The following is a 12,634-nucleotide window of genomic DNA, read 5'->3' as shown; positions in this document are numbered from 1 at the left end:
CTAAGTCGTTAATATAGACTATAGGGATATCTAATGACAGATATTTCAAAGATCTTTGCAACGGCGAATATAAGGCCATAGTAACTCGGACCTACAATAGGTCAAAATCAGGAAAAATATTTTTTTTTACCAACATTTTTTTTTTAAAAATTAAGATTTGGGAAAAATTAAAAAAATTAATAAAAACATTTTCGAAAAAAAAAAGTTTTCTTTTTTTTAAATTTTGTTTACCTAATTATATTTAAAATTTGTATTTTAAAGTATAATTTGGTGAAGAGTATATAAGATTTCATACTTGTTTAAATTATAATTTGTTTAATAGGAGAAATAGTGGAGATTTTAATAGTAATAGTGTAATTTATCAATTTAATTGAAACTCATTTCCAGTTTTTTTTTTGAATTTATTGTGCGATTTTTTTTTCTTCTAATACTTAACATTTTTTCTTTTATTTTTTTTAATTAAATGTAGGTATATATAATTTTAAATATTTCTTTCTTTTAAAAACTACCGAAATTTATTTACAAAAGAATTTACAACATTTTATTTTTAATATTTTGACATATTCTTTAATCTTTTCTTAATATTATTTGCTACAGAAAACAAAATTATAAAATAATCATGTTTAACAAGGAACATTGTTGGTTTTAAGATTTTGAAAACTTTACTTGTAATACAAACTAATTAGATTTAAAGATTTTGAATCGGGAAATTTTTAACTAAATACTGTATTAAATTTTTAAAAGAGTTTTTAAAACCATATATTTAATTTTTAGCTGAATTTTTTTCTTATATTTGATACTGAAAGTTAATTAAACAAAAATATGTATTTTATTTTAAAGTAATTTTAGGAAATACATAGTTTTAAATAGAGTTTTTAAGTAATAAAAATTAACTATATTTATATGCTTACAAATTAATGTATCACTAAGTTAAAGAAATACAACACTGCAATTTTATCAGTTAGAGTTGTATTCTGAATTAGATTTGCCAAAATCGCTGGTGCATTTAATTTACATACATTTATTACTATGAATTAATTTTAGTCAGTAACGGTTGTGTAACGGCATTAACTGCTGCTTGATGATGATGATTATGATGCTGATGATTACCTGTTGACGCTCCAACCATTTCTTTGTCGTCTTCATCCAATACGGTTTTTGGGTTAGTGCTTAAATTTGGTGGCAAGCTGCTGCTGTCTTCCTCCAAACCATTGGCTGGTTTTTGCAGCAATTGAAAATTTCTACAATTGTTGGCTTTAACTAAATTTTGATATTGACTAGTGGTTGTGTTATTACAATTATTAAAACTAGTAATTTGAGGAGGCTGCTGCTGCTGATGATGATTGTTGTCCATATAGGATTTGTGATTAACTAAATAATTATCGCCATTTAAAGTGTTAGAGTTTTGTATTAACTCTGGCTTATTATCGCTAACCGGGGCATCTAACTCTTCCTCAGTTTCTTCTGCCTCGGCCTCACCCTCCTCGTCTTCATAGACATGGCTGGATACTAGAGTTTGAGTTTCTTCGGGATTTTCACTTATATTAAATTTAATACGATTTGCACTATTCAAACTGGCCGTTTCGCTAGTATTCATTAGGCTGGTTATGGTGGGGGAATTCTTTAATCTCAATCTGGAGGCAGCTGGTTGCAGCAGACCGGACAAATTTGAATTTGACTGTGTAGAGGCCAGTTGGGTATAACTGTGCTTGGCACTATTGTGGGACTTTAGGGTGCCCGAGAGGGGCAATCTAAAGTTGGCCATTTCCCAACAACCCTCCTTGGGATCGTCTCTCAGCGAACGGCTGCTGTAAATATCATTTGCGGGTAATTTGAGTGAATTCATGGCAACACCTTTAGCACTTGCTTCCAGATAATTGTATAAATCATCAGTCTTATAATCACTGCCATTCAATTTCGGCGAGGAGGAGGAAATCTTGCGTTTCACCCTCAAATTTGGTGAGTTTTGTCGACTATCGACCATTTGCTGCTGCTGCTGGGCCTGCAGCTGATAGGGCGGCAGGAATTGTGCTGCATCGGAATTCTGCTTGTGCAATAAACCAAAGCGTGGCACTTGCTTCAAAGAAGACCTTCTTGATAGCATCAGCTTCTGGGGTGAAATGGGTGATTCCACTTTCTGTACCTCTCCCTCCAGCCAATACGTTAGCATTTCCCCCTTGCCCTTCATGGGCACATAGCCCCGTTTGGTGGTTATAAATGTGCCAAACTCATCTAAAGCTAATTTCGTTTTCTCACTTATGTGTATCTTTAAAGCTTCACCATTTGATTCCATTCTGGAGGCGGTATTCACCGTATCACCGAATAAACAATATCTGGGCATTTTCAAGCCCACCACTCCCGCCACACAGGCTCCCGAGTGCAGACCAATGCGCAGTTTCAAGCGATCATTAGGTCGATGGTGTATCTTAAAATTATGCACAGCCTCCAAGAGAGCCAACGCCAGACGGGCTATTTCCCGGGCATGCTGATTACCATTGCGTATGGGCAGCCCCGAAACCACCATATAGGCATCACCTATTGTCTCCACTTTGTAGACATCGAAGTTCTCGACAATGGAATCGAAACAGGTATAGAGATCATTAAGGAATTGCACCACTTGCATGGGTGTACTTTCGGCGGAAATAGCCGTAAAACCGACTATGTCTGAAAAATAGATTGTCACTTGATCGAAGGTTTCGGCCACCACCGGCTGACCGCTGATCAGTTGGGCGGCCACACTTTGCGGCAACAATTGATAAAGTAGTTTTTCACATTTCTTCTTTTCTTCTATGTAGTCTTGGGTGCGTTCTTCCACCAATTCTTCCAGATTATTGGCATACTGTTCCATGCGCTTGAGTAGATTGTCCACAATATTGCCAGTTTCGTTGTCTCTGTAAAGGCAGAAGGGAAGAGGGAAGGGAAGAAAATTAGTTTTGAAAACCCTTTCACTTTAATCTAATAATTTTATTTTAAAGTTTTATCTACTTACTTATTTATATTCCTTATAATTGTCTTTAAAGCATTAAAATCTGGCCTTTCAACGGGATCCTCTGACCAGCATTTTTGCATAACCGTATTTATTTCCTTATAATTATTTGGTATATCCACAAGTTGCGGCCGAAAAGGATATTGAACTACATGCGGGTAACCTTTGACCAAATAAATAATTTCTGTAACGAGAACAAAACAAAATTGTATTTAAATATAAATTTCAATTGAAATATGTATAAATAATACAATACTGTTGACAACATTTATAATTTGTCTATAAAAAGAATGACCATTTAACTAACATTATGTTGCTGTTGTTTGTGGTTGTCATTGTCAACCATTAGTTGTTGAAAATGTTCCAAAATGAGCCTATTTAAATATGAAATAATGTTCAAAAGGTAAATAATTGATAAATATGTCTTGTTAACCATTTGAATTATGTTAATGATGACAATTATGTGTATGAGCAGAAAAAATTAGACATAGACTGTAGAAATATTAGGTTGGTGCAAGTTAAGCAGTTGTATTATTGGACAGAAAACATTTACAAATTCATTATAGCACGCTGTTATTAACATTATTTATAAGTATGACAACAAAACTGTGAAGTAGCTTTAAAAGCTCTATGTGATTATTGCGGAACATTCGAGTTTTCTTCCGTTAGATTATTCATGAGACTTCTAGAAGATGGCGCTGTGTATATAATAGGGTATTCGAATAATTCGATTTTTGGAATAAGAGATTTTGACTTGTTCAAATAATTCGATCACATGATTAAAATTAATCGAATTATTCGAATAATTTAATTTTTTTTTTATAAAAGCAATGAATGAAGTTTTGATGTCGATTTTTTTTAATAAAAACTAACGTTAAAGTTAACAATTCAAGTATGGATAGTTTAAAAAAAAACATTTGAAAACAAAGTCCATCATTAAATTTTAAAAAATTTGATCTAGTTGGACATAATCCTGAAATCAAATACAATATAAACGTATTAAAAAATTTTTTATGTCGTTCATTAATTCGGGTTTTGAAATGAGTAAATAATTCTTAAGTAAATGAATTATTCACTTTTTCTAAATTATTTATAACAAATTGTTTTATACAAACTCTATCAATTGTTTAATCAAGTGGTCTTAGGGAGTTACACAAATATGTCCAAAGTTTGTTATCATTGTCAACGTAATCATTATAAATGTCATCCTCATTATCACTTTCGACGACCGTTTCAAAATCACATTCGCCATCACTTTCAATACCATTTCAGTTTCGAAATTAATTCTAAAGTCATTTAGCCTTTTTTTTGTTACTAAATAACAAACATTTTATTCCGCAACTTTTATTTTCATTAAATCAAGTCCTAAATTAAACATTTTGAAAGACTTGTTTTTAGAATTGTAACTTCTTGCAGTAATATTGTTACGAAATTGTACTTGCATTCAAATATAACGATTTTAAGGGCTGATTTAAAAGTAGCATAATGCTTTCAGTGCTGTAATAGCAAACTGTAACATATCTGTGGGCATTATAAAATAAAAGCTTTCAGTTGACCATTGATCGTATGTTGGCAACGCTGTTTGAATTCGAATATTCAGTTAAAGAACATTGTAGAAAGTACACCACAGATGGCGTATGATCTAGAATATTCGAACTTTGTCAGTTAAAGAGCAATCTAGAGTGAAGATGGCAGTGTTATAAATAGTGGCAGAGGTTACAGTCGTTAGGGAGTTTATCAGAGACGCTTTTCGAATAAACATCAACTGAGTGCCTTAAAGTGTGTTGTGTTTTTCAAGTAAATTCGTGTACATTATAAATTGTGTCTGTATTTCTGAGAATTTATAAACGTGTATAAAAAACATTGAGTGGCTATTTAGTTCTGTGGTGGTTGTACATTTTAAATAAATAAAGAGTTGTTACAATTTTTAAACTACTAAACGGCTTTTATTTGCAATTAAAGTATCCGGTTTATTTAAAGGAAACAAACTAACGTTTTGAAAAGGTTAAAACGTAACAATATTTATATATTTATTTAAGAAGCTATCGGACCACTCATCTTCTACAGTGATCGAAAGACTCCCTTATCTTTAGTTATTTGTCTAATTTCAGAAACAATACAATTTTTGTAAGTTTATTACTTATATAAATTCGGAATTATGAAAAATTTTAAGCAATTTAATAAATTTAAATGTATGTATATGTATGTAAATTTATTCGATTATTCTTCATAAAATTGTTCGAATTATTCGTTATTCGAAAATGGTAATTTTTATATTGTTCGAATATTTATTCGTAAGAAATTATTCGATTAATCGAACGATCATTACTCGAATGAATACCCTAGTATATAAATAGTAACAGCGATTTGTGAGTGAGTTAGTAAATCATAGGCGCTGTTTTATAGTTAACCTCAACTGTATTACCAGAGTATTCTTGTAAATTATAAAGTGTGTGTACTAAAATTTAAATAAATAAAGAGTTTTTACAATTTTTAAACTGCTGATAGCTTTTATTTGCAATTAAAAGAATCCGGCTTATTTAACCCTGCAGCCACACGATCAAGATTTTCTTGATAGTCTTTTACATATACTGTTTGTCAAAATTTATAAAAATTGAAAGCTGTGACGTTGGCTGCACGCAACTTGAAAACAATTTTAGTATAAATTGTCCAAAAACACTAACTTGAATGAGAAATTGAATTCAAGTTCGTTTCAATTCTTAAAAGTGTGAGTGTATTAGTAAAAAAGTGTGAGTGTATTAAAACTTGAAAGGCAAAACTTGATCGTGTAACCCCCAAATAAGGAAAATAAAAAGGTAAAAACGTAACAATATTGTTACGAATTTGCACTATCGATTTGAATTTAACGATCTGTAACCTCTGCTTGCAACATTCATAATGTTTATAAACATTTCCATCATTAGAAACTGCTACTTAACGACTATGTTGATAACACAGTGCAACACGAAAAAATAACAATATACGGATACCACTACGTGATGAAAGACCAAAAAAAGACCCGTATCTCCCAGTTTTGCCTAAAGTAATTTTTTCAAAAAAGTGATCATTTACTCAGACTCATATCTTGCAAACAGTTCGGAATTTTGATTTACTCCCTGAGGCAAATTTGTAGCCCTTACCATAAATAACAAAAAATGTGAATATATAAAATTAAGAAACTTCATTTTCAAGATCAAAATCACAAAAATCTTTAAAAAAATCGATTTTTTTACCTTATTTCCCCTGTTCAGGTCCATAGGTAGCAAACCGTTCAAAATTCAAGGAAATAATCAACTACAAAAATGTACCTAAGATCTCAATAAACAACTTTCTAGAATATATCAACTTCCTAGGAATGATTCTTAAAACCGTTTAGGTAGGTCAATATAAGTTAGTAACAAAACTAAAGGAATTATTATTTTGGGCCATAAACTACTAAATTATTATAAACTAAAGCATACTTTTAGGCAGCGTTAAAAGAAAATTTATTTGAAAAAAAAACTCATCTTCATGTTTCTACAGAGCTCTTCATGATCCTTTAAATCTATCAAGTTATTTTAAATCTATTAAGATATTTTTTTGTCGACCTTATCCTACAAAGTTTCAGGATTTTTGTGCAGCCGGATGGATTTAGATGGGGGAAATTTGTTCCCAAATCAGGTAAGAGTATCCAGTCTCAGGGATACTCTTACATTCTTTGCCTCAACAAGCATAATATGAAGTCAATATAATTTTTGTTCTCAACATTGATCAAAGCATTATTGTGAAAACTGAATATAAAAAGCTTGACATTATTCTAATTGAAAATTTTATAGTGAATTGTCGGACCTGAGATTTAAACCATAGCCCTATGACATAGATCGATGTACATGAAAGATCATTTGATTTAAGAGAGCAGCCTTCAAAAATTTACCGAAATTAGTAGCCTATTTTAATCACATGTTAAGAAAGAAAACATAGAAATAAAAAACCAAATTATTCAACAAATATAAAGACAGCAGTATAAAGATAACTAGTTTATATTATCACAGACAGTCAATATGTCGTTAAAGCTTGGAAAATGCATACACCACATACGACGCACAGTGGCGCCATTTGAGTTTTTTCGTTGCAAAAATTTAAAAAGCATATGATAGATAATTGATCAGCCTATGAAATGAGTGCTTGAAAATGATTCTACGCCTTTCAGGTGCCTACTTATGGGTTAGCAAAGTTGAAATGTGTGGAAAAGTCAATTTTATGGGAAGTAAAATAAAATATTTTTTAACAATTTTTAATTTTTTATGTTTCTTTTTAAAGACATTTTATGATTTAAAATTATTCCAGAAAAGATTAAAAAATTTTTTTTTCGATTTACCTGGACAAATACAAAGCAAACAGTACAATTTTTGTTAACTCTATTCTTAATAAATATATGTATCTATCAATAGAATCAAAAATAATGACGATCCGTTACATAGTTTTCGATATATTGTATCTGAAAGCGGACCAAATTACTTAAAAATGGTCTGTTTTTTTGAAAACTTAAAATCAGTCAACTTTGAAATTGTAATAAGAGTAGCATATTTGAAATCGTTGGACAATTTACTATAAAAGAGGTTTATTCTATATTTTTTAGGGGCACATGCAATTTTTGATTTTTGCAACCTCACTTGTTCTACGGGCGCCACTGTGCAACGATTTGGAGATTCCGAGGTATCATAAAACGAGTTAGCCAGGATATGTATTTCTCCTTGTCCTTCTTTCGAAATGATAACTAGCATCCTATGAAGAAACCCCAATGGAAAAATAAGGAAGAAAATCTCAAACAAAGTTGACTTCGCATCTAGATAGCATAAACGTGTTCGTTACTGCGTTTTGTAGGACATGTGAACGTTGTACTGGAACAGTTGTGGTGTCTATGTCCAGCATTTAGTTGTACTTATAAGGGGCACGATATCTGACATAGATGTTTGGATTGGTACTTGAGACTTTATACAGATAAGACAAAGATATAAACAAAATGTACGCCCCCCCAAACAGGTCCTACGACCAAATCTAATTTCAAATAAGTATGTTACTTGGCTCATTATCTATTCGCTTCTCTCAAAATCAATTTGTTTATCTATGAAGTGAAAATGATGGAGGAATGCTTTTTGCGTTCTCTGTTTACAAATTAGTTCCCCTTATGAAGTGTCTTCTAACAAAAACTTTCTTGTTTAAATATTAAATCAATTTACATCACCCTAATATCATTATTCACATTGTTCTCTAAACTTGTGTTTTAACGACTCATTCAGCTTAATGTTCGATAATTTGATAATAATTTGAAACGACATACTTATGCATTATTCAATGCGAAACAATTGGCTCTGCTGGGTTTACAGCAGGCCATACAAATGTTTTAATGATACATGAAATTGTCAACATTAAAATTGATTTAACCGAATTCCAATTGCTGGTAATTATTAATTGTTTTGCCTAAACTCGTAGTCGTAGGAGTAGTTAATGAATTTCAGTGACTTTAATGATGTTTATAGGTTGAGTTAGAGATGGAAGTTGATTTTAAATAAAGTTTTTTTGTTAGATTAAAATAAGAAATTAGAGTTCAAACTGATTTTAAATTAAAACTGAGAATTAAATTAAAGAGTTTATTAGCTTATGTCTTTGCTCCTTAACCCCCTGTCAAATATTCATCATAACAATAAATGTCATTTGTTGTCAAGACAAAGTTGTCCAAGCAAAAGCACTAACAATTTTATCATAACGAAGCAATAATACTGATAAATAGAGGCTATACCTGATAATTTTTTATCTAGACAACAATTTTGAAGTTTATCATGATACAAATTTATCAGATGTAACCAGGGGGTAACCCCCTGTCTATACTTGACAAATATTTATCATAACAATTAATGACGTTTGTTGTCAACACAAAGTTGTCTGAGCAAAAGCTTTAAAATTTTGTAACGAAGCAATAATACTAATAAATGGAGACTAACCTGATAATTTTTTATCTTGACAACCATTTTGACGTCTATCATGATAAAAATTTATCAGATATAGATATAGCGTAAGAGAATTTTCTGTACAACATATTGCAACAATTTAAAATAGGAAAATTGTAGGTGGTGTACAATAGGTCCGTGACTTTTTGAATTTCCCGCCTCTTAACTGAAAGGGAAACACCGCTCCTATCAACAGGCATCTGTCAGTTGACTCTTGTTAAAATTTGATAGCAGATACCTCGTGACTTGAGTATAAAATACCATCACTTAAACCAATACTAACCCCCATTTTCTCAATATCTGGTTATCGTTTTTCGTTTGAGAACTGTCAGTTTATCGTCACGATAAAAAATAACCAGAGATTGAGAAAATGGGGATAAGCTTGATAAATTCCATCAATTTCAATTGTAAAAATGTGGTTGTCTGGATTTCGTTGTGGCCGTACAAGCACGGAAGATGCCCAACATTCTGGACGCCCAGTTGGGTTCTCTACATCCGAAACAATTTAAAAAATTTAAGCTATGGTGTTCTCCGATCGGAGATTGAAAGTGCGACAGATTGTAGAAGCCATTGGCATCTCACACGGCTCAGAGGTTTCAATTTTGAATGATCTTGGGTATGAGAAAGCATTTAGCAAACACAATCGACAACTTTGCAGGAGTATTTGGCGTTGTACAACCGCGAGTTTTAGCGCTATTTCGTAACCATAAACAGTCAGTTAAAACAGTGGGATTATCGGGGTGAATTGGCGCCAAAGAAGGCCAAGGTGGTTTTTTATAACCAATAAAGTTATGGCAACTGTTCTTTTTGGAGTGAACGCGGTATAATCCACATTAACTACCTTCAAAAATCAATGGTGAATAGTATGCCAACTTATTGGGTCGATTTAATGAGGATTTGCCAAAAAAAATCGACAGGATTTGGTGAAGAAAAAAGTTCTTTTCACCAGAACAATGCAAGGGTTCACAAATGTGCACTTTTCATGGCAAAAATCCATAAGTTAGGCTTCAAATAGCTGCCTCATCCACCCTAATCTCCGGATATAGCTCCGAGTGACTATTTCTTGTTGCCAAACCTGAAGAAATGACTCGTCGGAAAGAAATTTTACTCCAACGATGAAATCATCTCACAAACAAATACCTATTTTGATGATCTCGAGAAATCATATCAATTTGGAATACCAGGACTTAAGAATTCGGTATTTTTTTTTTAACATTTTAGCTTTTATTTTGAAACATTTGTACAATATCAATTTATTCAAAGTATTGGCCATTGTTAGCTATGGTTTTTTCCCATACTTCTGGCAACATATGGTTTCGGAGTCAAAGAAACTGCTCATATTTTGATGCTAAGAACGAATCAAGCCAATATCGGATGCTCTGTCCCAAAGTGAAGTGTATCCCAGACAGAACGTTCTGGCAACATATGGATTCCGAGCCAAAAGAACTGCACATCTTTTAAGACCAAGAACGAATCAAGCCAATATCGGATACTCTGTTCCAAAGTGAAGTGTTTCCTAGAGAGAGCCTTTTGTATCGATCGAAACAAATAGCAGTAGGATTGGGCACAATCTGGTCTATAAAGCGGGTGAGGTAAGACTTCCCAACCACTTTATTCTAAAAATTGTTTAACAGGTATTGCAAGATGTGGCCGAGCGTCATCATGATGGAATAATACGGTTTCATGCCTGGGAGAATTTCCTGCTATTTTTCGGCCAATGCTCACTTTAACCGAATCAGTTACGTTCAGTACAGGTTCCTTGTTATGATCTCACCAGATTTCAGTAGCTCATAATAGAAAGGACCCTTTTGCTTCCACCAAATATAGAGCATTACCTTAGCACCATGGATATTTGGCTTTGGTATCGATTCGGCTGGTTGGTTGGGCTTCAAATACGATCTCTTACTCTTCAGGTTATCGTAATATATCCATTTTTCATTGCAAGCAATGATTAGGTGCAAAAAAGATTTTCTTTTATAACGTTCAAGCGGAATTTCGGACATGCAAAATCGTTTTTCTAGGTCTCTCGTCTTCAATTCGTATGGTACTCAATCAGTTGCATTCGGTACGGGTTCCCTGTTATGGTCTGGTCAGATTTCAGCAGCTCATAATAGATAGGACCCTTTTGGTCCCACCAAATACAGAGCATTACCTTAGCGACATGGATATTTGGCTTTGGTATCAAATCGGCTTGTTGACCGGGCTTCTAGTACGATCTCTTACGCTTCGGGTTATCGTAATGAATCCATTTTTCATTGCAAGCAATGATTCGGTGCAAAAAAGATTTTCTTTTATAGCGTTCAAGCCGAATTTCGGACATGCAAAATAGTTTTTCTAGGTCTCTCGTCTTCAATTCGTATGGTACCCAATCAGTTGCATTCGGTACGGGTTCCCTGTTATGGTCTGATCAGATTTCAGCAGCTCATAATAGATAGGACCCTTTTGCTCTCACCAAATACAGAGCATTACCTTAGCGCCATGGATATTTGGCTTTGGTATCGATTCGGCTGGTTAGTTGGGCTTCAAATACGATCTCTTATGCTTCAGGTTATCGTAATGGATCCATGATTCGGTGCTTAAATGATTTTTTTTATAGCGTTCATGTATCCTTTTGGATATGCAAAATCGTCTTTCAAGGTTTCTTGTCTTCAATTCGTATGGTACCCAATGGATGAATTCTACTGTTCGCAAACGCTTTGTAACTGTTGCTTGAGTAGCTCCCAATGATTTTGCAAGCTCTTGTTGAGTTTTACAACAATCTTCATGCAGTAATGCCTCCAATTTTTGGTCTTCAAACTTTTTTGGCTGGTCTGGGTGATCTTTGCCTTCCGTGTGAAAATCACCATTTCTGTACCGCACAAACCATCTCTCACACGTGAAACTGTCAGTATTTGTTGAACTTCAAGCGCTGCTCTCGTGGAAAGTAAACTTCCAATTAAAAAACTGGTTTGTACGAGACCATGGTGTTAGCTGTTCTGTTGTTCTGAATATAGAAATTTCTATAATATTGTCCAGCTAGTTTATCACAACCAAGATGTATTTATTTACAGGTGAAGTCAATAAGCCAGCTGATTATTTTTTGTTCGATTTGTTTTATATTTTCTAACTGTCAAAGTTTATTTACTTGTATTTTCCGTTTCCTAATTGTCAGTGTTAATTTATTTAAATTTAAAATTGTTTTCAGTTAGAAAAAGTAAAATTATAAGAAATTTTACCAATATTTTAAATTCAAAATGCGATCCACTACCATCAGAAATGTCGGAACTTATAAATATGAAGCTGGACAATATTCGAGATGCCAAGGATGTATATTTATTATGTATCCATCAAAATATAAATATTTTTTAAACAAATTTAATTTTGCAAAAAACAAAATAAATATAAATCTATGTTTTAAAATTAGATAAAGTTTGGAATCATTAAATTAGGCAATAGATAAATTGACAATATTTTAGTTGGCGTTGTTACGTGCAAATCGTTAGCTTAGTACGCAAAAGTGCCAAGTCCCATTTTTGGAATTTTACAGGAGAGACAAAAAGCATTCAAATTTTGTTTTGCTAAAAAATAAAAGTAATGCCTACAGAAACTTATCTTTCTTTAATAAATAATGGACTTGTCGCGTTTGCGAACTAAGCTAACGAAATACTCTCCCCTACAGCTC

At 32.7% G+C, this 12,634-nt stretch overlaps 1 protein-coding gene across 2 annotated transcripts in view; it reads right to left on the bottom strand.

Moving 5' to 3' along the window:
* Positions 1 to 396: 396 nt before the first annotated feature.
* Positions 397 to 12,634, bottom strand: part of LOC135956021 (atrial natriuretic peptide receptor 1) — a 395,833-nt gene continuing 383,595 nt past the window's right edge. Inside the window, exons 8-9 of one of the 2 annotated variants that reach the window (XM_065506493.1) lie at positions 2,990 to 3,170; positions 397 to 2,891 (exon numbers count right to left, since the gene is read on the bottom strand). In XM_065506493.1, coding sequence (XP_065362565.1) covers positions 1,028 to 2,891; positions 2,990 to 3,170 — 2,045 coding nt within the window. In that variant the 3' untranslated portion in view covers positions 397 to 1,027. The remainder of the gene's footprint in view (positions 2,892 to 2,989; positions 3,171 to 12,634) is intronic. The other variant, XM_065506486.1, reaches the window with a different exon arrangement.

The sequence above is a fragment of the Calliphora vicina genome, chromosome 1 (genome assembly GCF_958450345.1).
Source record: "Calliphora vicina chromosome 1, idCalVici1.1, whole genome shotgun sequence".
Classification (NCBI taxonomy): domain Eukaryota; kingdom Metazoa; phylum Arthropoda; class Insecta; order Diptera; family Calliphoridae; genus Calliphora; species Calliphora vicina.
Note: the sequence above shows the minus strand (reverse complement) of the source record. Positions and strands in the feature narration are given on the sequence as shown.